This window comes from Argiope bruennichi, chromosome 6 (assembly GCF_947563725.1).
Source record: "Argiope bruennichi chromosome 6, qqArgBrue1.1, whole genome shotgun sequence".
Lineage (NCBI taxonomy): Eukaryota > Metazoa > Arthropoda > Arachnida > Araneae > Araneidae > Argiope > Argiope bruennichi.
Genome location: NC_079156.1, coordinates 130023094 through 130049343, shown reverse-complemented (window position 1 = coordinate 130049343; position 26250 = coordinate 130023094). Strand labels below are relative to the sequence as shown.

Below are 26250 nucleotides of genomic sequence, written 5' to 3'. Positions count from 1 at the left end.
TATATCATATCGTAAATATTGTATCGTATCATAACGTACAGAATCGATATCGTATTCATATAAAGAATAATCTAAGTGTCGTTTTCGTTTTATTTATTAATTCTTTATCATCTGTAAAATCATTTCTTAAGTTGGCAGTTCAGTATATCAGTGTATATTGTAAATATGCAATGTTCTTGGGGTGATATAGTCTTCAAATGCCATTTCATACGTATTTAATCTAAGCGAATTTCTCCCCTCTACATTTTAACTGTTTAGCTGATTGGAGCGTAGAAAGTCATTCTTCCATTATTATTCTGAACCAGCGGCTAGAACGTAGAAAATAGTTTTCTCAAAATTGCTTCAAAACCGGCTCCGACGTAGAAACTCCCTCTTGATTGTAATAAACAGGACGAGTAAGTTGCTTGTCTAGATCATCTTGCAGTTCCCACTGTTAATCAGAATCTAGGCGGTTTCCTTTTTTTTTTTTTTTTTTTTTTTTGAGGTGGGGGAGGGAGTGGAAAGAATTTTCGAGTAAGAGAGATAACTTTGTTCTTCTTCAGTGTAAAAGATATGTATTATATGTATCTATGTTAAAGTTATAGTATGTTTCCAAAAATTTCATCATTTTTACATTTATTCACATTTATTCATTTGTTGATAAAATCCAGTATCGCCACCTATCTTGCTCTATATATCTGCCCTTAAAATTATTAAAAAGTGTATAATTTCATGTTTGAAAAATTCTTATAAATACTCATATTACTTTTATATTGTTTAACTTAATTTTTTTTGTAATTTTTTCTGATATATTGTCAAGTATTTGGTATAATTTGTTAAAAATTCTTCTCGTTATAATAGCTATATTTAATTATTTTTTCTTTTATTTTTCATTTTACTTAAGGCTTAAAAATGTAGTTGATTTATTGAATTTGGAGATCATAAATTATTACTGTGATCATGATACATTTTTTAACTAACTGCATTTGAAAAATTATGTATCAAAAATATTGAATTGCTTTGATAATCTATCTATCTATAATATTTATCTATCTATCTATCAATATATATATATATATATAAAGCGCTAACATAAAAGGCAGATAAATCGCTCTTATTACTCCATTTACCAATTGGCAACAGTCAAATGTAAGCAAATTATCATATGAATTTCAGATTGTTTTATTGAAAATTTTTATAACTACATTAAATACAATAAACACTTCGACTCGACTATAGCTGTAAAATATTATTAGAAATGCACTGTAGAAGGTTCGCCGTGCCTATTCCATCAGCGGAAAGAAAATGTAAAAGAAATGAAGATACAGGTTTCCAACGGAAAGTTTCATCGAGCACAAAAATAATCTTAACCATCAATAGATGGGTAATTACCATGATTTACCTGCGGAACTTGATGTTCGTGTCTTTCAAAATATATATCTTACAAAAATGGTCTTTTACTGTTTGACAACGGATTGTAAAACCTTCCGCACTTTTGCGCATACGTTAGGATGAGTTTAATTCGTCTAATAGGTCTGAGAGGAAAAATGAAAGGAGGAGATTTTACATTTAACAATGAAGTAAACTCGGATTACTTGCGATTTTATGAGAAACATTACAAATAATTAATAATACAGAAGGAAAAAGGTACTAATGCACAATAAAATGTTTCAGAGCAATTTTTATTTAATGTAAGATGCATAAACATTAAATTATAAAGAATAATTGAAAAATTTCTATTCTTAAAATTTGATTATTACTTTTTTTACAAAATAATAACGATCTTTTTTATATTAAAATGCTTTTTTTATATATTATTGAATTTTTTCGTCAATATTTTAAGATTAGAAACAATGGATAATCGAGAGTTTATTCTATTTAAATTTTATTTTCATTTAAGGAATTGCTGTAAGTATAGAATGTCTTCAAAATATTATAAATATTATTTTAAAATGTATGATATTTTATATATTTTAAATAGAACACTAATAAATAATTCCCCATTTTCTGCTTCTTGGTCACAGTATTTAATCTTAATATATATAAATTACGTGTCACGTTGTTTGTCCGCGATGGACTCCTAAACTACTTAACCGATTTTAATCAAATTTGCACACCGTGTGCAGTTTGATCTAACTTAAAAGATAGGATAGCCCCTTTTTTTGAATTTTTAATTAGAATTTTAATGATTAATTAAAAACAAACTTTCCCGCCAAAAAAATTCTTTCATTTTTCCCATCGCCAAATGAGTACGGCTTCACTTTTTTTCCCCAACAGTCATGAGGCTAGGCTTAAGATTTTTCGGCTGATTATTTGAAACGATTCTATTTATTTTCTTAATGTTTGATGCATTTAAAATTAAACATTGTTAATGAATCGATCTTTCAGATTCATTCTTAAGTACTTTTGAATTAAAATAAAACAGAATAAAGGAAATTAAAAATTTCTAATCTGCATAGCGTTACCCCAACTGGCGTAGAAAAACTCACGCATTTGCGTTCCGTAACTGGCGTTGAAAATTCACGCAAGCGCATTGTATTATGATTGTTTACATTTCAACGGAAGCGGACAAGTTTTAAATTATTTTTAGGTTCGTTGCATGTTTTTGTAATTAAATTGTATTTAAGTTAGTTATATATTTTTTGTATACGCTTATAGTTTTAAGTACATCGTTTTTTAAGTAGTTTTTTTTAACCTGTTTTCAACCGATTATTTTAAACGATTCGTTTTATTTTCTTAATGTTTGATGCATTTAAAATTAAACATTGTTAATGAATCGTTTTGGTCATGATGAATCTGAGAATATTTTGTTGACAAATTCTTGAAATATTACATAAATTAGGAAAGATCTTCTTTAGTGCCCATAAAGTTTAAACGCTCAGTGACTCTTTTCAGTAATCATATTACAAAAAAATAGTTTGTTTCAGTAAAAAATATTATTATATTAATTGCAAATTAATCCTTTCCACTTTAATTTGTAGTATAAATTCTACAGGAACTAACAGAAAATAAGAGAGATACATATTACGTTGTGACTGAAGGCGTTTATAATATTATGAGTGAATTATATATCAAAATTTGAAGTTTTAAAATATTTTGATGAAGAAGCTATTAAAGTAGGAATTGCATAAAATATTTAATTATTAAAATTTTAACGAACATTAAGATGGGCGAACCGGCTGGTCGCCAGAGGCGGCTAGTGATATTATATAAAATTTTCTTCGTATCACTCCTGAAAGCTTTCTTTACCACTTGAGCTATCCATATCAATACGAAATTTTGAGTTAAAATATAATGCGGTCAGAAATGACACAACATTCACATACACGTAGGGAAAAAAATTGAACTAAAAAGTATCTAATGGGGGAAATCCAGGGTCAAAGGTGAATATCGGAAATGCATTCATCGTTCCGCGTCTTAATGAGATGGAATCGTCGAAATGTGGTGGTCTCAGAATCCGTCGCCGACTCCAAAATTACATTTTTAATGATCTTAAATCTATTTCCTCTTAATTTTAATATTTCTTAAAATTAAAATTAATGTATTCTCTTAACAATATTTATTATGGAATTCAAATTCATTCACCAAAACGTCCAATCACGTGTTTTTGCCAATTATTGATTCCGTTGTAGGATTTTCATTTTCACTTTTATTTCGTAATATAAACGCTTTTTAATTTGCAATAATCTAATGTAACTGGTTTTTCAGCTGTATCAAATATCAAGGGAAATGTTTTCAAATGCAATCCATATTAATAATTTAAAAGTCAATAATTGAGGCGAACAAATTTCTTCGCTAAAGGCGGCTAGCCAATAGAAAGTATTACAGAGCATACAGAAATACAGAAACACTACTGTATTTTATCCTTTCTCTGTTTCCTACAGAAATTCAGTAATATATAATCCATTGCTTAGCAGACCCACTTTCCGTTGGGCAAGCTGACCAGTGGCCAGAGATGGACTCGGTCTAAAAATATGGATTGCCAACAATAATAAGGGCCCACTCGGCCCGGTGAATCATAGAAGCAGTTGTCGGTTTTTTGCTGATACAACAGAGTCTTATACAACAACAGATACACACACTTATAGCGTGTGATTTCTCCTCCATAGACACTATAACTGTTTCGGTTATTACCCATTTTGTAACCCTCACTTGTACACTAATAAAAACATTAAGCATACCCCACGAATAAATTACAAATCCTGTACTAATTATGCAGTTAAAATCAGGAACAACGCTAACAATTGAGGTCCGTTGCACACTGACGAAACAATGAAGAACGCTGCTCTTTTCCTGTCACAGCTTGTATTTTGCACACCGTACGTAAGAGGATCGTAGCAGTCGCCCGCTTCCAATGCCTTGGCAATTTTTTTAATCCAACGCCTTGCCTTCCTTATTTAATTATGAAAAAATAAAACTAGGGCGGATAATCGCGAACTGGATACTCGGGAGTGTACTGTACATGCTTTTTAAATACAATTATGTATATTCAAATTTGCATTGATATGCAATCAAATGTGATGATTTCACGTATTTTTCTTTTCTTTTAAACGATGTTTACACAGCATATCCATTATGTGTTGATCTATTGTTATAACTGTAGTTCTTATCACGCTATACATTCATAAAATTTTTAACTTCTCGTATATGAACAAGTATGGTAATCGATCAAAAATTCGAACTCGAGATTTTGATGAATCTCCATGGTTTAGACCTCTCTGAATTCGAAAAACACATTTTTAGAAATTGTCTATATGCCTATGACAAAGATAACTCAAAAATGTTTTAGGCTAGACGGATGAAATTTCGTATATGGTCTTTGCACCACATTTGAGGATTTCTATCAAATTTTGAACAAAATCCGCTCAGAGGAAGTCTGTCCGTCCTACTGTTCGGATATAATTTAATGATATAACTACAAAACGAAGAGAGCTAGACAGATAAAATTCGATACACAAAATGAACATCTGTAGTCTAGACTCTAATCAAATTTTGAACTCAATCCAACAAGGGATTAGCCGTCTTTCCCTTGAAAATGTGTAAACGCGATAACTCAAAGAAGCATTGACTTAAATACAGTAGACTCCCGATTATCCGCGCCTGCCGCACTAAGATTTTTTTTTTTTTTTTTTGCTTCCAAGCAAAGAGCAAATGCTTCTAAAGATAGAAGCAAACACAAATGACTGATTTCTTCAAAAAGATGTAGTTTTACAGTTATGCTTTTTTAATCACATAATACATTACAGTATTAAAACAGTACATATGTATTCATTTTTCTGTGTATCCTTGACGCCTCTCGTAAGTACAAAGCACTTTTCTGTTTTCATTAACAAAATGCATTTTAGGTTAGTTTTGAGTGATATACTAAAATGTTAAGCGTTATTAAACATTTCCTGCTGTTTATTTTACGTTTTATTGTACATAAAACGATTTTTCAAAGTTGGAATGATTGCTTTCTCTTTTGCTATACCCGTTTTTAGCTTTTTTCGGATTATCCGCGATTTTTGTTATCCGCGGCGGCCGCGCCACCCAATTCTGCGGATAATCGGGAGTGTACTGTATATCAAACTCAGTATGCGATTTTGTGACTACAAGGGCGGTTTTGTGACAAATCCTTGTTTCAGTCGGTTGAGAAAACCGCGTTTAAAACATAGATTCGATTTTCGGATACTATTAATAGATGACAGCGGTTCATCGCCCAATAACACCCAAAGATGACATAATAGATTCAGTAAAAATGCTGCATTCTCGCCAGAGGTTAATGTTTCGTTACTATTGTACGCCAATGTCATGCAAAGCGTTCTCTGGGACAACACCTTTATTAGAGTGTATACGAGAATTTTCTAAGCATTATAAGGAATTTATTACACTCACGCATGCATAATTATGCCTCTTATTACTTTCTGTTGTACAAAAATTTAATATTTATTATATTAATGCCGCAAATTTTATGCACAAATGTTGGAATGTGACAAAAGTTGTCTTCGTTTAAAGGAATTGACTTAAGCTTGCTTTTAAAGCATTGTTTTATCACTACTGTATATTGTTACGAAATTTCCGGGGTTCGTTTGGATAGTGGAAGTTATATGGTGTGGAGAACGCTCAATCAGCAGGCGGCAGTAGAAAATAAAACAACGACGTTTATTTACACGAAGACGCACAGGACAGCACAAAGACGACAACTATATACAGCACAGAAGACGATTATCTTCAGCCGAGACGTGCAGCATACAACAGCATACACAGCAGCATACAACAAGACAGACAGATAGTAGCGCACAGCTTAGTTCAGCACTAGCTTGACTCCGTCGCTGCTCCGCTTATCTCTGGAAGGCCAGTTTTTTACTGTCGATTCCGACTACTCTTCGACTCCACTGGTCCACCACTCAATTCACCGCTGGTTCACCACGACGACTACTCTTTCGTTTCCGACTATTCTTCGACTCCACTGGTTCGCAACCCAATTCACCACTGCCCGGCAGCTGCGGGTGCTTCCTTTTATATGTCTCAGGAGGCGGGGCTAGAAGCCTCTCAACCAATCAGGAACGTTCGAGGCGTATCTCCGTTCCTACTGGACGGATCGGGAAAATTCTCAATGTTTCGGGTATAATCTATTTTGGCGCCAAAGTCGTCGCCAAATGATCGCCAAGCTCTGGGACCTCCCATGGAACCAACTATGCTGGAAAGCCGCATCGCAGATTCGTAACAATATCAATCAAAGCATTGTTCAAAACTATATAAAAATAAAAGACGAATATTAAAAAAATAGTGGCAGAATAATTGAGTTCAAAGCGTAAAAAAGGGCAAAAGTATGGTAGATTTCTAATTAAGTATTATTTTTGAATTATTGCACGTTGAAAAACCGATAGCATCCTTTTTTTGTTTGAAATAATAAATGTGCGAAATTTATTTGAATTTGGTGTAGCTGTTTGGGAGGAGATGTTGAATATACAGTAATTTAGTTTTGCGTGTAATCACACGTTTTGAAATACTTAAAGATTTCTAATCCCTTTAAAAATCAAATTTCTAATTTTGATGAAGCATAACACTAAAAAAAGCATGTTTAAAAAGTTTTATCAATATACAAGAAGTACATTAAAAATTTTTTGATATCTGGAATACAGAGCTTTTCTCGGCAGTTTTGTTGTTGTTGTTGTTGTAATACATATTTTTTTCGGAGAAAATATTTAGATACGAAACGCATAGTGATTATATGTGAATATTTTTCAATCGTACCTACATATGAACTGGTCACTTAAAGAAATAAAAAATCCTGAATGCGCTTCGTGTAACATGTCATCCGTAACAATCTGCCATATTACAATCTGATATATTGGTTTATTGCTCAGACTTACAATTCGGTAGATAATATTCAGAAGATACACTTACAATAAATGTACTGTCACATTGAACGAACTTCACATAAATAGCGTACGTTTCAGATTTAACGTACAGATTAAAGTAATATTACAAGTTGCTATAAGTAAGTCACTATTAATGCTATATGATGATAGACTATTTTATATCCGTAACAATCTGCCATATTACAATATTCATTTTACAGTTTATTATCGTTATTATCGTGTCCGAGATGGCGCCATATGAGAGAGATACGCAGAGCAGATAAAAAAAAGGTTCTAATAGTTAATTATAATTTATTTATTTTTATAAAGAGCGGTTTTTTTTTCCAGGAAAGACAACTATATAAATAAACTTAAAAATGTTAAATATAAATGCATTGATAAAAAAAAAAAAAGAAAAAGCATGACTCGAATCGAGGACACGCACGTGTTTTTCATGTTGTTTTGACCAGTATATTGCGCCGCCCACATTTTGAAGTGGAAAAGGACTCATTTATCATCAATTTACGATAAAAGAAATGGCTTTAAATAAGTAAATAATATGCATATTAAATTAGCATATAATATTGTTGAAAGTAAACATATTAGAATTGCTTCCTTTGATGCAATATTAGACCAAAAAAGAGAAGACGATATATATAAACCAGGGGAGGGAGGGGGTTGGCTTCCTCAAAATTTTCTCGCATACTCTGATAAATTTCTCATCACAATGAACGTCTTACGTGGCATTGGTGAGCAACAGTTACGAAATATTAACTTTTCGTTTGAATATAGCATTTTTACTGAATCTATAGTTGGTGATTAATCTCGGATAATAGTATCCAAAAATCGAATCTGTGTTTTAGACACATTTCTCTCAATCGATTGGAACAAAAATTTGATACAAAACTGAATTTGTAGTCACAAAATACTATACCAAATTTGATATATTTAAATCATTGCGTTTTTGAATGTATCGCGAATTTGGCTCGAAATCAGGCACGTGTCTCCAATATAGCCGTTAAATCTGTGCACCGAGTTTTATCTATCTAAATACCTACGTTTTGTAATTATCGTTTTAACGTATATTCGAACAACCGGACAGACGGACTTCCTCTCAACAGATTGTACTCAAAGTTTGACAGAAATCTGCAAATGTATTATAAATACCGTATACCAAATTTCAGCCTCTAGCTCAAAGTGATTTGGAGTTATCATTCTCACTGACAAACAGATAGATAGACATTTTCTAAAAATGTATTTTTCGAATTTAGGGAGTTCTAAAATGTGGAGATTCGTCGCAATCTTGAGTTCGAATTTTTGATGATTATTGTACTTTCTCTGTACTAAGTACACCAGAAAGTAAATGTAGTGCAGGAGTAAAATGAAATAATAAGAGCAGTCATTGATCGAGTACCTTTTAGTGTTACATTAGGTGCCACGGTGGCCTTGTGGTAAGATCAAAGTTTGTGGTAAGGTCACGAGCCTGAAACCCTCCGGTTTCAGGCTCGTGACCCGATTCCACTGAAGAATCGTGTGTAAGCAGGCCTGGTGCACCTTCAGTTCGTCCAGGTCAAACTTTCTCCCGCTGGTGTGGTGTGGAAGTTTGGAGAGGGGTTGTCAGCTCAGGTGTCGTCCTCATCCTCTGATCGATGCTCAAAATAACGAGGTCTGTCCCAAAATAGCCCTAGTGCTGCTTTAGAAAAACGAAACGTTAATATAACTAAACTAAACAAACTTTAATGCTACATTCACTCCGATTGAAACGGCAGGTGTAAATGCGACTTTCTAATTTCTTATGCAATGACATTTTGAATTTTCCTAGGCTGTTTTTCTTGCTGCGCCTTTTATCAAATTTTACCACCTGAGACATCATTTTATTTCATTTGTTTTGATTGATCTTCAAACTCCCCATAAAGAAGTAAATATAAGTAAAGGAGAGCGAAAAGACATTTCTTAAAAGTAATTCCAAATTTTTCCCGCCTATTTTCTATCTCAGTGTTATCTCAGAGAATACCTTGCATGGCACTGGAGTACAGTAGTTACGATATATTAAACTTCAGCATGAATCAAGCTTTTTTATTTAATCTGTCATGTAATCCTTGGCGGCTGTTTTGGCCGTTAATCCCTAATACGCGCTTAATAGTGTCCAAAAATGGAATTTGTGTTTTAGACGTGTTTTCCCCAATCGATTGAACCAACAATTTGACTCAAAACTAAACTTGTAATTGCAAAATCTCCTACCAGATTTGATATATTTAAATCCTCGAATTTTTGAGTTATTACATTTACATATTTCTGAAGTACAGACGATCAACCACTCGTTGTATTCGGCTCAAAATGTGATGAGTGTCTACTATAGATGTTAAATCTGTGTTGCGAATTTTATACCTTTGGCTCCCTTTGTTTTGTAATTATCGTGCTAATTTATATTCGAATAATCGGACAGACAGATTTCTTCTGAACAGATTCGGTAAAAATCTATATATCTGGTGTTAAGACTGCATACCAAATTTCATCCATATAGATCGAAACATTTCTGAGTTATCTTTGTCACAGACAGGTAAACATTTTCCACAAATGGGTTTTATGAATTCAGAGAGATTTAAAACGTGGAGATTTGTCAAAATTTGGAGTTCGAATTTTTTTGTCTATTACGATATTTTCTCTACATTTCGTTATTGAGGTATAGAGAAATACATCTCTTATAATAATATTCAATTCTCTTTACAATTCTTCGTACAGGAAGGACTGAAAAGAGCATTGGAGCTGTAATAAGCAACCCAGTGTGAATAAATATTAAATTCCTTACGTATATTTAAAGCGGTATAATATCTAAAAAAGCATTAAAAAATTTTATTTACTCATATGATAAATTAAATCTTTCTAAATATATCAATAAAATTTTAGAGCTGTTTCTGTATTTTTTTGTTAAGTCGTTGAAAATTTTTTGATGCATGACAGGAATGGAACAATATTTCCACGCTCACTTTTCAGATCATCTACTAAAACAGAGTCCGATAAAAAATGAATTATTTTTTTTTCTACCACTCATAAACTCGTTTAGTAAACTGAAATGAAGTAATTCTTTTAAATTTATCTACATGCAATTATTCTTAAGGTGGGTTTACAATCGGCCAGTTTTAAGAATGCATAGAAAGGCTGAAAAATGCCATTCGGTTCAAGGCAAGTAAGTACTTCTTGACGGGTTTATGAACATGCAAGCTCTATTGTATTTTTTTCTTACTGCTCATGCGTTTGTAGAATATAGCATTTTTTTGGCGCGAAAAAATTTATCACTGATTATAGATTAATTCCATCATTTTTTTCTCTTTGTTCTTTCTGATGCGAAATTGTATATTTTTTTTCATTTTATTTGCCATTTTTTTAGTTTTCCAAATTTACGTATGTTGACCTTTTTGTTTATTTTACCATGTTTCATTGTGTAAATATCCTTCATGTGTGTTTTATTATCTTCACTTGTGTGTTTTATTATCTTCTCAATATAAAAATATCTTTCTGTCACCTGCTTTATTCTCTAATGTCTGCAGTGCCAGTTCAGTTCGCAAAATTATCTTTTATGATTCATCAAAAAAGTGATTAATGTTTCCTGCCTCAACGGGTGAAAATCAAGATTTATATTGTGTGTTTTTCTTTCCTTTTGATTTTAATTTTTGAATTTTAGAATTATTGAAAATTATATTTTAGTAGTATTATTTAAAATATTGAATTTTTAGTCTTTTATCAAATCTATTTTTTAAAATTTTATGCATAAATTTATAATGTTTTTTTTATTTGAAATAATCTTTTATGTTGTTAAGATCTGGAAAAATGACTGACCCAGATAAAACAAATGTGTCTCAAAGTTCAGAAAATAAAATTGATAAAGAAGAAAATGATCAATTAGCCCAAGAACCCTCCATAATCCCTTTTGATCTCGAAAATGGGATGAAAATGGATTTATGGTTAGGATATTTCAACAAAATTTGCCGAGAGAATAACAAGACTGACTTATGGAAAATTAAAAATATTGCTAAATTTCTTAAAGGGTCAGCTTTAACTCATTATATAAATAGTTTCTTAAATATTGATAATTTTGATGAGTTATATTGTGTATTAACCGAACAGTTTATTTAACCCAATATTGTTAATTTTTCTGACTTTTCACAACTGAAATTTGATTAAAAAACGCTAAATAAGTTGATTATTTTCATCAAAAATTAAATTGTGGCAGACAGTTGGGCTTTTATCCACAAATGATTTTAGTAGGTCTTACTGATGGGCTGCCAACTCAACTAAAACAGTTGGTAAGCATAAAGGCTCCTTGTACGCCTACAGAATGGCTTACAATAAGAACTAAACTATTAAAAATGGAAGAATCTTTAGAACCAAACCCAGGCAGGAAATAATACATTTTTTTTTGTGTGGTACTACCCTAAATGAAATACAATTAAAATTTAATTCCAAACATTAACATTTAAAAAATTGTTTAGATGGTACTGTGTCTCCTGAAATTATTATCATCGGGATAAAAGACTCGATCCAAGTTTTTATTTTTAAAAGTTATTTGTTAAAAAGTTGTTAAAAGTTTAAAAGTTGATGCTTGTTATGAAGAACTGAAATTCCAAATATAATTCCAAATATTTCTATTTCTAGCTATTGCTAGTGTGTTTGCTACCATTGATACCATTGATCACAGCTCGTATTTATGAAGATCCCCTGGAACCAGATAACGAACTGAAGAATGATGGAGATGAAGTACCGCCAGAGAAAGATCTTATTTTTCAAAAAAATGAAAGCAGCAAATTTATGAAGAGGTCTGGAAAGAAAAACAGTTCCTCGAGCAGCCGAGGAAGAAAAGATAAATCTGGAGAAGAGGAAGGTGAGCAGTCCACTCGGAAGAGATCCAAGCATCACGAAGTTTGCTATTGTGAACCAGAGGGGGTACAGAGAGAGTTAGAAGGCAAATATGAAGCTGTTTGTGTGTGCGGGTCTAAATACGGCAAATGGAGAGAAGAATTTAAGAAAAGCTCCAAATCGAAAAAAAGTTCATCTTCACAACAGGAGACTGAAATTGAAGAACATTCTTCTGGGGGAAAAAAATCCCTCAAAAAGGGATCCAGTAGTGGCTCTTCGAAAAAAGGTTCCTCTGCCGTAGAAGAAGAAGAGGAGGAATCATCAAATAGAAGGAAAAAGCTCAGTAAAAAAGAGTCTGGTGGATCTTCCACTGAAGAAGAAAGTGAAGAATCATCAAAAAAGAAGAAAGGATCTGGAAAGGATTCTAAAAAGGATGAAGATGAGGAATCATCTTCTAATAAAAAGAAAAGCAGAAAAAAAATCTCTGGTGCCTCTTCCAAAAAAAACCAGGGATCTAACAAAGATGAAGAGAGCGAAGTCTCATTATCCAGCAAGAAAGGTTCTAAAAGAAAAGAGTCTGGCGGCTCCTTGGACGAAGAAGGAAGTGGAAAAGGGAAATTGAAGGATGATTCTTCGAAGAGCGACGAGTCATCCAAAAGTAGCAAATCTAACAGAAAACATAAATCTGCGAGAAAACATGGAGAATCTAAAAAAGACAAAGAGACTAAGAAGAAAGCAGGCAAAGAAAAAGGAAAGAAGGGAGGAAAGAGTAAGGAGGAAAGCGAAATCAGCACAACCATCGAAGAGGAAACAGAAGTCAGTACGGAACCTCAAGGGGAAATAGGAATAAGTACGACACTCGAAGGGGAAACAGAAGAAAGCACAGTATCTGAAGATGAAACAACTACAGAGATGGAAGAGAATACAATCACGGAAATGGAAGAGGAAACGTCCACGGAAATGGAAACAAAGGGTAGTACCATCGTAGATTTCTTACGAGATGAGATATCAGGAACTAAGGAAGAAAATGAAGAGGAGGATGGAGAAATCAGCATGCAAACAACTTTAACCACGGAAGTCGATACGGAAATAGATTTGACTGAAGGCTTCAAAAGCGAGGAGGAAATGACTACAAAAATCCCCGAATCCTCTGAAACTGATTCAACTGAGAGTTCAAAAGGAGGAGAAGAAGAAACCACTATTGAAATAAGTGAATCCCCGGAAACGTATTCAACCGAGAATTCAGAAATTAATGAAGAAATAACCACCTTAGTAACCAAATCTTTGGAAATCGACTTAACCAAGAATTTACAAAATGAAGACATTACAACACAAATCACCGAGGAAATCGATTCAACTGAGAGTTCAGAGAGTGATGAAGAAGTTACAACAGAAATCAGTGAATCACCAGAAATAGACTCAACTGAGAGCTCGGAGAGTGATGAAGAAATAACTACAGATACTAGTGAATCAACAGAAATTGATACAACCGAGAGTTTAGAAAGTGAAGAAGAAAATAACACACAAGTCATTGTAACTACTGAAGTGAGTGCAGCCATAAGTTCAAAATGGGAAGAAATCACAATAAGAAGAACGAAGAAACCCAAAATTCCTAAACCAAAGAAGCCAAAGACACCCAGGAAAAATCAAAGTACAGATTGGGAGGAAGGAATATGCCCACCCGAATTTGGATTGGAGAAACATATACATGTATCCGATCAAGGGGATATATATATCTATCCTGGAAGACATGACGCGAAATATGAATTCATTCCAAGATATTTTACTCATGTAAGACCAAAACCACCACCCAGTGGATACAAACCACCTAAGTGGAGGCCACGTTTTTCATTCAGTTATGGAGAAGGAATACCAGACAGTGATATACGAGGGTATCTTTTAAGTGATGGAAACTTTATAGATTTGAAGGCTCCCTTGCAGAGAGGCCACCAATCAGAATATCATTCACATGTAAGCCCAAAACCACTAAGCCCTGGACATCAACCACCTCCACGGAGGCCACGTTTATCGTCCAATTACGGAAGAGAAATGCCAGACAGTGATATACGAGGGTATCTTTTAAGTGACGGATACTTTATAGATTTAAACGTTCCCTTGGAGCGTAGATGGTATCCGCCTAGAGGAGGAGCTGGTCGTCCAGGTTCGGGTTGGGGCCCAGGAATAGGACCTAAACCTAACAGTTCAATCGGAAAAATTCCTCCAGGAAGAAAAGGAGCCGGAGGAGGTATGCCAGACATTGATATAGGGGGAAATCTATTAAAGGATTCAACCTATATAGATTTGAAGGCTCCCTTTCAGAGAGACCACCAATCAGAATATTATTCACATGTAAGTCCAAAACCACCACACCATGGACACCAACGATCTCCATGGAGGCCAAGTTATTTATTCAATTCCGGAAGAGGAATACCAGACAGTGATATACGAGGGTATCTTTTAAGTGATGGAAACTTTATAGATTTGAAAGCTCCGTTGCAGAGAGGCCACGAATCAGAATATTATTCACATGTAAGCCCAAAACCACCGAGCCTTGGACATCAACCACCTCCACGAAGGCCACGTTTATCGTCCAATTACGGAAGAGAAATGCCAGACAGTGATATACGAGGGTATCTTTTAAGTGACGGATACTTTATAGATTTAAAGGCTCCTTTGCAGAGAAGCCACCAATCAGAATATTATTCCCATGTAAGCCCCAAACCTCAAACCATTGAACACCAACCACCTCCATGGAGGCCACGTTTTATATTCAATCCACATATACACAAAAGGACAAAAAAAGTTCAACCAAACAATGGAACATGGCATTTTCTTCATGATACTTCGGAGACAGGAGATCATCATTCAAATCACAAGAAATTTGCATGTTCTAGAGAAGGTCATAAGCGAAGAAACTTTAAACAAAGTTCTAAGAATTATTCATCGCCAAGTGGAGCTGACAGGAAAAATAATGGAATAGGAATTGGAAATAGAAAAATCTATGGGAAGAAAAAGGTAGGAAAAAATGGAAAAACAAAAGGAGGAAATGTGGGAGAACAAGGGAATTCAATTAAAAAGCATGCTCGCAAGAATACTATTCCTCTTCGAGGAAGATTGAAATCAAAAAAGAAGGTCAACGAAAAATATAAAACTAATAAAAAGCCTTCAAACTGTATTAAAAAGCCATGGATAGTAATAAGACCAGGTCTGCCTACGGTATATGGCATACTTGGGATACAAAATCCTTTAACATTTGAAATGGCAAAAAATGGGGCTCTTGGTGGGCCCACTGGCCCGAGTCAAGCCAATCAATACATGGTCGGGTGGCCTTCAAAACCCAGAATTCCTCCAGGGCATGTAGCAGTCCCTCCCGAGGCTCTTCTAATGCCTAAGCTTCCAAGTATTCCTGGGATGCCTGGAATGCCTCCAAATACTCGTGTAGTTGTTCCGTGGGATAAACTACCGAAACAGCCTGGTATACCTCCAGGTCCTAGAAGACAACCACCACCAGCCGCACCTCCAATATCTCCAGATCAGCCACCAGCACCACCACCTGTACCTCCTGTTCAGCCCGCACCCAAACCTGATAAACCTAATGGACGTAGATGGTTTCCTCCACGAGGCGGAAAAGGTCGTCCAGGTGACGGCTACGGGCCTGGAATCGGAATTGGACCTAACGCTACTATTGGGCAAATTCCACCAGGAAGAAAGGGTGCAGGAGGAGGCGTTCCGGATATTGACATCGTGGGTTTTCTTCAAGATACTTCAATTCCCGAAAGAGACGGGCCGAGTAGACAATACATGTTTGGGTGGCCTTCAAGACCCGTAATTCCTCCCGGACATGTAGCAGTCCCTCCCGAGGCTCTTCTAATGCCTAAGCTTCCAAGTATTCCTGGGATGCCTGGAATGCCTCCAAATACTCGTGTAGTTGTTCCGTGGGATAAACTACCGAAACAGCCTGGTATACCTCCAGGTCCTAGAAGACAACCACCACCAGCCCCACCTCCAATATCTCCAGATCAGCCACCAGCACCACCACCTGTACCTCCTGTTCAGCCCGCACCCAAACCTGATAAACCTAATGGACGTAGATGGTTTCCTCCACGAGGCGGAAAAGGTCGTCCAGGTCACGGCTACGGGCCTGGAATCGGAATTGGACCTAACGCTACTATTGGGCAAATTCCACCAGGAAGAAAGGGTGCAGGAGGAGGCGTTCCGGATATTGACATCGTGGGTTTTCTTCAAGATACTTCAATTCCCGAAAGAGACGGGCCGAGTAGACAATACATGTTCGGGCGGCCTTCAAGACCCGTAATTCCTCCCGGACATGTAGCAGTCCCTCCCGAGGCTCTTCTAATGCCTAAGCTTCCAAGTATTCCTGGGATGCCTGGAATGCCTCCAAATACTCGTGTAGTTGTTCCGTGGGATAAACTACCGAAACAGCCTGGTATACCTCCAGGTCCTAGAAGACAACCACCACCAGCCCCACCTCCAATATCTCCAGATCAGCCACCAGCACCACCACCTGGACCTCCTGTTCAGCCCGCACCCAAACCTGATAAACCTAATGGACGTAGATGGTTTCCTCCACGAGGCGGAAAAGGTCGTCCAGGTGACGGCTACGGGCCTGGAATCGGAATTGGACCTAACGCTACTATTGGGCAAATTCCACCAGGAAGAAAGGGTGCAGGAGGAGGCGTTCCGGATATTGACATCGTGGGTTTTCTTCAAGATACTTCAATTCCTGAAAGAGACGGGCCGAGTAGACAATACATGTTTGGGTGGCCTTCAAGACCCGTAATTCCTCCCGGACATGTAGCAGTCCCTCCCGAGGCTCTTCTAATGCCTAAGCTTCCAAGTATTCCTGGGATGCCTGGAATGCCTCCAAATACTCGTGTAGTTGTTCCGTGGGATAAACTACCGAAACAGCCTGGTATACCTCCAGGTCCTAGAAGACAACCACCACCAGCCCCACCTCCAATATCTCCAGATCAGCCACCAGCACCACCACCTGGACCTCCTGTTCAGCCCCCACCCAAACCTGATAAACCTAATGGACGTAGATGGTTTCCTCCACGAGGCGGAAAAGGTCGTCCAGGTCACGGCTACGGGCCTGGAATCGGAATTGGACCTAACGCTACAATTGGGCAAATTCCACCAGGAAGAAAGGGTGCAGGAGGAGGCGTTCCGGATATTGACATCGTGGGTTTTCTTCAAGATACTTCAATTCCCGAAAGAGACGGGCCGAGTAGACAATACATGTTTGGGTGGCCTTCAAGACCTGTAATTCCTCCCGGACATGTAGCAGTCCCTCCCGAGGCTCTTCTAATGCCTAAGCTTCCAAGTATTCCTGGGATGCCTGGAATGCCTCCAAATACTCGTGTAGTTGTTCCGTGGGATAAACTACCGAAACAGCCTGGTATACCTCCAGGTCCTAGAAGACAACCACCACCAGCCCCACCTCCAATATCTCCAGATCAGCCACCAGCACCACCACCTGGACCTCCTGTTCAGCCCCCACCCAAACCTGATAAACCTAATGGACGTAGATGGTTTCCTCCACGAGGCGGAAAAGGTCGTCCAGGTCACGGCTACGGGCCTGGAATCGGAATTGGACCTAACGCTACTATTGGGCAAATTCCACCAGGAAGAAAGGGTGCAGGAGGAGGCGTTCCGGATATTGACATCGTGGGTTTTCTTCAAGATACTTCAATTCCCGAAAGAGACGGGCCGAGTAGACAATACATGTTCGGGCGGCCTTCAAGACCCGTAATTCCTCCCGGACATGTAGCAGTCCCTCCCGAGGCTCTTCTAATGCCTAAGCTTCCAAGTATTCCTGGGATGCCTGGAATGCCTCCAAATACTCGTGTAGTTGTTCCGTGGGATAAACTACCGAAACAGCCTGGTATACCTCCAGGTCCTAGAAGACAACCACCACCAGCCCCACCTCCAATATCTCCAGATCAGCCACCAGCACCACCACCTGGACCTCCTGTTCAGCCCGCACCCAAACCTGATAAACCTAATGGACGTAGATGGTTTCCTCCACGAGGCGGAAAAGGTCGTCCAGGTCACGGCTACGGGCCTGGAATCGGATCTGGACCTAACGCTACAATTGGGCAAATTCCACCAGGAAGAAAGGGTGGAGGAGGTGGCCTTCCGGATATTGAGATCGGAGGTTTTCTTCGAGATACCTCAGAGGCCGGAAGAGATGGGACACCTGGAGTTTCCATAGGGTCGAGGAGAAAAGTTAGACAATACACATGGAAACCTTCCGGATCCTCGATTTCTCGTGGCAGTAATAACTATCTGTCTGGGAAAAAAAGCAGAAAACCATTGGATTTTCGCAGAGATGGACGATATAAGCAGAAACGGAAGAGAAAGCTGAGAAAACCATTGGATGGTCGCAGAGGTGGACGATATAAGCAGAAACGGAAGAGAAAGCTGAGAAAACCATTGGATGGTCGCAGAGATGGACGATATAGGCAGAAACTGAAAAGAAAGCTGAGAAAACCATTGGATGGTCGCAGAGATGGACGATATAGGCAGAAACTGAAGAGAAAGCTGGAATCTGTTGGAAGAAAAGTGGTTCAAATGGAAAACAAGTCTGCTAAAGAGGAACAGCATAACAATATATCGAATCGTAAAAAATACGCCCCAACCTGGGACAGAGATCCTCCAAGAGTAAACATCCGCAGAAATGCCAGTCCCTTGAAGAAATTACAAAAAAGAAATAAACCTTGAATACAAGGTATTCTAACAAGAACAGGTATTTTTTTATCATCAAGAAACACATTTAAATTCACACGCACTTACAACTGCACTCTAAGTATAGTTTCTTTCTAAGATTATGATGGTTTAAATATTCATTGGTTTAAATAAGTGCAATTATCTATACTTTAATGCATTTATGAAAAAAATAATATCTGACTGAACTTTAATCTCCTGTTATGAATCACTAAGTAAGTTACTAAATATTATTTACTCCAATATGAAGTTACTTTAAGAAATTAAAAAAAAAAATAAATGCTATTATACTAAAGTACTAAGATGCGGATTTTTTTCATTTATAAGAAAGAAACTTGAAGTCGAATTAAAATTTGTAATATACTTAAGTAAGCAAATGAGTAAAAATTGTAAAAGCGGGATTTAAAATATATAAATATACTTGAAAAAAAAAAGAGAATTTTATTCGCGTTCATAATGCTTCTTAGTTTTTATTCGATACTTATTACATTAAAGAAAATAATTTATTTTGTTTAGATATTAATTTTGGTTCTATACCATTATCATATACCTTTCAACACTTCACACTTCTATGATATCCTCTATTAAAGCAATTCGTCCTTTTCTTTTGAATAGAGAAATTATCTTCTATATTTCTCATAAAAGCATATGAAGCTCCCGAACATCCGACCTAATGTGGCAGAAGAACACGGTGGATAACAAAAAAGCCGGATAGGCCGGGCTTCTATGAACTCATTTCTTTGCCCACCAATACCAGAAGACAAAGTTTTATACCAAAACTCAATGTTATAATACATATTTTCTCACTTCTTATTGGGTGCTAAGCCCTCCATTTATCTCAAGCCATGTAGAATGTGAAAGCGGCCGCGGCCCGAGGAATCATAGAAGCAGTTACCGATAACTTGCCGAGCTAAAATAGAAAGTCCTGTACTGGTAGTTTAATCTTCGACAATGACGAAACAATGATCAAACAATCAGAACACTACTCTTTTCCTGCCAGAACTTGTATTTTGCACACGACACGTAGGAGGATCTTAGCAGACTCCCGCTTCCAATGCCTTGGTAATGTTGCCAATGCAATGCCTTGCCTCCCCCATTTAATTGCGATAAAAGAAAAATAGGCCGGATAGTACGGAAGTGACATAATCGCGAACTGGATACTCGGGAGTGTATTGCATAATGAAATTTCGAAATCCTTTTTATGAAATTCATTACCAAATGGCGTCTGTTATATTGAATTGAAACTATATGGAAATTAAATGATCAACTGTTCGTTAAGTTTTGAAAAATTTAAGTATTTGACTATCATCGGAGATATATAATAGTGTAGAGTTTCTAAACTCATAAATGAAAAAAAAAAAAATATGAAAGAATAATCTTAACAAATATCCATCTTTATAAATATAACAGAGATGAATAATAAGTTGTAAAAAGTTCTTAAAAGAGGCATTTAAATCAGTGTATCATAAATTATGAGGAGAAAAAAAAACGAGAAGTAATAAACTCAATTAAGCAGTCTGCAGTAAACCGAAAATTTAAAACAACAAAAGTAGTAAAACCAAGACATTATGTGAGTATTTGGGGGAAACTCAGATTGACCGTTTGCCAGTTGAGTTTATTGGGTTGTTCGGAAAGTATTTTTTTTCCCCGACAGAGGTTTTAATTTTATTTTTCCACACCCAACTTCATGCTTAAACCGCATAATCATGATATGCTTTGAGAGCTGATATAGCAAGGCTTGCTTGTGAAAAAGTCCAACTGATTCTACGCAGTAGTTTCTGCTTGGTGCCCTTCCAAATACGGAAAGTGAAAAGCAGCATTTCCGGCATATTTTACTTTTTTTACTATCGAAAAGGTAAAAATGATGTTCAAGCAAGAAAAAAATTAGTCAATCTGTATGGAGAAGATGTATTGACAGTACGCCAGTGCCAAAACTGGTTTGCAAAATTTCAATCTACCAATTTTGATGTTGAAGATGCCCTACATTCCGGAAAGCAGTTGAAGCTGATTAAGACACAGTAAAAGCATTAATTGATGCAAAATGGCGAATAACAACTTATGAGGGCGGTGAGAGGTTAAATTTATCGAATTCAACTGTTCATGACCATTTGAAAGACCAAGGTTTAACCTCAAAGCTCGACATATGGCTTCCTCATGTTCTGATGGAAAGAAATTTGTGCCGTCGTGTTAACGTCTGCGATTTGCTGTTTAAACGTCAAGAAAATGGTCCATTTTTTAAACGCATCATCACTGGGGGCAAAAAATGGGTTGTCTATAACAATGTCAAACGCAAAAGATCATGGAGTAAGAAAGATGAACTGGCTCAAAACATTTCTAAAGTCAATATTCACCAACAAAAAGGGATGCTATCTGTTTGGTTGGATTTCAAAGGACTCAGTTTTTTAGCTTCTACCAGACAACACAACAACCATTTCTGAAGTGTATTGTCATCAGATGTACAAAGTGAATGATTCACTTAAACAGAAAAGGCCAGAATTGATCAAAAGAAAAGGTGAAATGTTCCACCAAAGTACTGCATGACCTCATACAAGTCGCCAAAAGCTTTTACAGCCTCTGATTATTATTTGTTCCTGTCTTTACAAAATGTTTTAGACGGTGAAACCTTTACTTCAAATGAGGAGGTCAAAAATCGTCTGGGTAAGTTTTTTTCCAGCAAAGAACAAAAAAAAAAAAAAATATTAGCCTGGAATCATGCTACTGCCAGAAGGAGGGCAAAAGGTATTGGGGCAGAATGGACAATATGTAACGGAATAAATTATTTATTCCCTATATGAAAATTGTCTTTCATTTTCACACACAAAAAAATACTTTCCGAACAACCCAATATTTTCTAAGAGGGGAGTACGGATTGGAAAATTGAGTTTGAGATGGCATTAGTTACAAAGGTAATGTATCTTCAGAATGTTCATTTTTTAAAATTTTAAGAATTTAAAAATGTTTTTGAATAATAATTTAATTGTTAAACGAAAAATAATAAAATTTGCTACTGCTTTAAAAAAAAAAAATCACTCTGGATCCAAAAAGAACACTCCGGAGAAACCGCCCTAATATGGCGGAAGGACTGGTCGGATAGGCCGGAACTCTATGAATTCATTTCTTTGCCCACCAATACCAGAAGACAAAGTTTTTATCCAAAACTCTCAGTTATAATACGTATTTTCTCATTTATTGAGTATTAAGCCCTCCATTTATCTCAAAATAAACGCAGACGTGGCCCGGTGAATCATAGAAGCAGTTGCCGGTAACGTGACGAGTTAAAATAGAAGGCTCTGTACAGGTAGTTTATATATTGCACTGCATGTTTCGAGAATTTATTAGAGAAAAAGTAAGTTAAAGAAAAAAGTAAGTAAGTTAAACTGTTTTCATTTTAGCATAAATTCTGTAATAACTAACTCAAATGCAGGAACCATAAACAAAACATTAACGTAAACCGTAAGCCTAATTCTTAAGAAAATTGGCTAAACTAATTTTATTTTTCACTGATAAATTATCCCACATATATGAAAAGATAATATGTGAAGAGTTAAAACTTACAGTTTTTAGGTTTTGAAAAAGTCCTTTATCGATGATTCAATAGACACCTTGCCTTCCTCATTAAATTACGATAAAAGAAAACCAGGCTGGATAATAGAGAACTGACTACTCTGGTGTGTACTGCATTTAAATTAAATTAACAACATACCCATTTATTTTAATTATTATGTTACTAATTTTTTATGCCAAAATCATGATCATTCGTATAGTATTTGAATTATAATTTTTCAATCCTTAAAGCATCTATAAATATAACTTTAAAGCGGATGAATAATTTAAATAAACTATTATCAACTTGATCAACTGCAATCCATGCAGTTGATCAAGTCAGTTAGTCGAACGAATTACGAAATCACAATTCCTCCTTATAAAAATTATTTTAGCATTGTTTGTACAAATGGTTCAATGAAAAAATGACTTTGAAAGTGATCCCAAATTGCATTTTTGGATTTAATAATTACCAAGAATGCAGCTTTTCAACGTTAATTTGTCAGACTTGCGTCGTTGTCCTTTCGTCCTTCAAGGTTACTAGCTTATTAACTTTTCCGTTTTAAACCAAATTTTTCAGGTGACTAACATCCAAAGATCACAGAGATGGATCCATGCAGTTGATCAAGTCAGTTAGTCTATTTGTACATGCACAATTATCATTATTAGTACATGTGATTCAATGAGATGACTTTAAAAGTGATTTAAAATTGCCTTTTTGGATTTAATGCTAACCGAGATTGCAGCTGTTCAATGCTGATTTGCCAGATTTGCGCCGTCCTGCTTCAAGCTTACCAACTTTTCCTTTCTAAAACAAATTTTGGTGATTTTATATCCAATGATAACAGGAATTGAGATCCGGGAACGCCAAGATGGATTTCTCCATTTCTTATAGACGTAACACTTTCCAGGAGCCTATGCTTAGTTATCTTGAATATAAGCGGTGTAATTTTACTGACGAACATGTATCAATAGAATCAAAATAAAATTTGTAATAGAAATTGAAATTTCTGCAACTTTTTTTTGGCTTTTTGACATTTTGTATGGCAACATATTGCTATGGTAGCTAAAACTGGAAGTAATTTTTTTCAATTTTGATATTGTTTATAAGTTGCATATTGCATCAAATAAAAACTATTTAAAATTTTCAATAGAGCAGAAACCTTGAAATACTACAAAGGCACTGAATTTTACTTGTCGTTGTTTCTGATGTTGTAGACATTCATTAAAAGAGTTTTCTTGAATTGAATATTTAATTAATTAAAAATTAATCGGTTTATTAACTTTCTATCTCAATAGCTTCGGTGCACATTATAACCGAAAAACTATTTCTTCATATCTTTAAAATTAGCTCTTCAGAATACTAATTTCATTTCCATGACCTTTCTTTGACCGTCATAAATTTTTCAAAATTAATTTCGAGTCCAATTTTTTTTCAGAGAATACAGAAAGAATATAAATAATCAATGATAACATTTTACTACTTTTCGGACAGGTAATGAAAAATAAGTATTAGATTTTTCATTTTCATTTTAATTAATTAAATAAAATGACTGAATTTACGAATGATCATATTTCAAAATTTAAATGGTTTTTATATAAAATAATGACTTTTTAAGTCAGAATTCATTCTGCGAATTAAGTTGCAATTATTTTGGCAAAACTCGTCAGGGATTTAATACAGCGGTTGATATAATGAAGCTAGAAGACAGTAAAGGAATCAAACCTAAAATATTATCAACTTCTTGCTGGCCACGGTGACCTGGTGACGGTGGCTTGGTGATAAGATCTCGGCTTCGGAACCGGGGAGGGTTCAAGTTCAAAAACAGATTTCGCCGAAGAACCGACGTGTGAGGGGGTCTGGTGTACATTAAATCCGCCGTGGTCAAACGTCCTATCCCTGGTGTGATGTGGAAGCTGGAAGTTGGAACTGCCAGCTCCCATGTCGTCTTCGTCATTTGACCGCGGTTCAAAATTGAGAGGGTCGTCCCCAAATAGATCTAGTTAGAAAACGGGGTGTTAATATAACTAATCTATAAACTATTTGTTTTAGGTTGAAATTTCGAATATCTCTATTCTTTTCATGTGTTTTTTTATCGGGTGTTTCAAAAATGAGCGGTATATTTGAAAAATCAATGAAAACTAAACGGGCAGCGATAAAAATACACCGTTTGTTGCAATATACTTGGGAGAACAGTAAATTTTCTGGCAGACAAACTTGCGAAATTAGTTACAATCTGGAAAAAATCTAAACTACGATATTTTCCAAATATTCACCATGCGCAGCAATAACATGGCGTAGTCTCAGGATGAAATGAGCAGAAACTCGTGTAAACGTCTTAGGCGGGATGGCTTCACATGCAGAGCAGACGCATTGCTTCAGTTGTTCAATTGTTTCTGGATTGTGGCGGTTCACCTGATCTTTCAAGTGTCCCCACAGAAAGAAGTCACAGGGGTTCATGCCTAGCGATTTCAAAATTTTTCAAACAGATGCTTTATTGTATCGCTTTCCGACTCTTTGGTTACATTAAACTTTCGTTGAAAACTTCGTCTTGTTGCAACAACACTGTGTTCTACGCGGTGGGATTCCAACACCAGAAAAATCCTTTGTTCTAAGAAATAAACCATTTTTTCACAACAAACTTGCAATCTGTGAACAGCACACGCTTAAAGCAGAAATACGACTTACAGAATGGCGAACTCAGACTGCGTTTTCTTCTATATCTTTCCAATCGCCTGCAGCGCCATCTGTTGTTGTAAATTGTAACTAATTTCGCAAGTTTGTCTGCCTGAAAATTTACTGTTGTCCCAAGCATATTGCAACAAACGGTATATTTCTATTGTTGCCCTTTCAGTTTTTATTGATTTTTGAAATATACCGGTCATTTTTGAAACACCCGGTACATGTTTGATGTAATATGGTGGCCAAATCTGTTTCTTTTGCCTTAATATATTTTAATAAACCGCTTATCATCAACGGTTAGGATTTGAGAATTATTTTTAATTTTTTTTACATGCTTCGAATAACAGTAATAACTGATCTTTTTACATTGGTCAACCATTTTTTTTTTCTTTTTCTTTCAGGCAGAATACAAGCAAGAGATATTTTTCCTGACATCACTTCCACTAAAATTCTATTGAAGACTTGATTTTTGCACCAAATATTTATTCAAATTCCAATAAAATTTGTTAAACAAAATTCTCTGTCTCCATTTTTTTCAGCTTCCTAATGTTTGATTGCAAAACTTCCTTCTGTATTAATCGCTGACGTGTGTGGCACATAAATCGTTTTTATTAATTATCGTTGAAAGGCAGTAGCACAAATGTAAGCACTAACTATACGAACGTTTCAGACTGCTTCTTTAAACATTTTTGCAACTGCACTTAATTCAATACTTCTCTAAATAATAAAACTGCAAAATATCACTAGAGATGTTCTGGATATGGCTCACCAATAACTTTGGAGTATCTATCCCATCATGGAAAGTTAAAAGAATTACATGGAGCTACTATGTGATGTTTAAAGGTAATTGTATTTATAAGATGGATCAAAAACTGGGGGGGGGGGGAGGGTGTTCTTTTGTATGGTACGAAAATGAGCAAGACAAAGAATCTGGAAAATTTAAGCTTGAACGATAATGCAACTGTCTTTATGGCAAGAATAGTGGCAATCAGAAATGCTCTGGAGTTTGTCCTGAATGCAATATAAAAGAGACAAAGATAATTTCTAATTCAAGATCGACTTTAATGGCCCTTGATTCCGTTGGTGAAACAAAAAAAGAAT

The 26250-nt window shown here is 35.8% G+C and overlaps 1 protein-coding gene across 1 annotated transcript; it reads left to right on the top strand.

Annotated features, from left to right (window-relative positions):
• Positions 1-16968: 16968 nt before the first annotated feature.
• Positions 16969-25622, top strand: LOC129972720 (basic proline-rich protein-like). The gene is made up of 2 exons (XM_056086961.1): positions 16969-18945; positions 25551-25622. The coding sequence occupies exon 1, from the start codon at positions 17019-17021 to the stop codon at positions 18918-18920; it is 1902 nt and encodes a 633-aa protein (XP_055942936.1). The 5' UTR covers positions 16969-17018; the 3' UTR covers positions 18921-18945; positions 25551-25622.
• Positions 25623-26250: the final 628 nt, after the last annotated feature.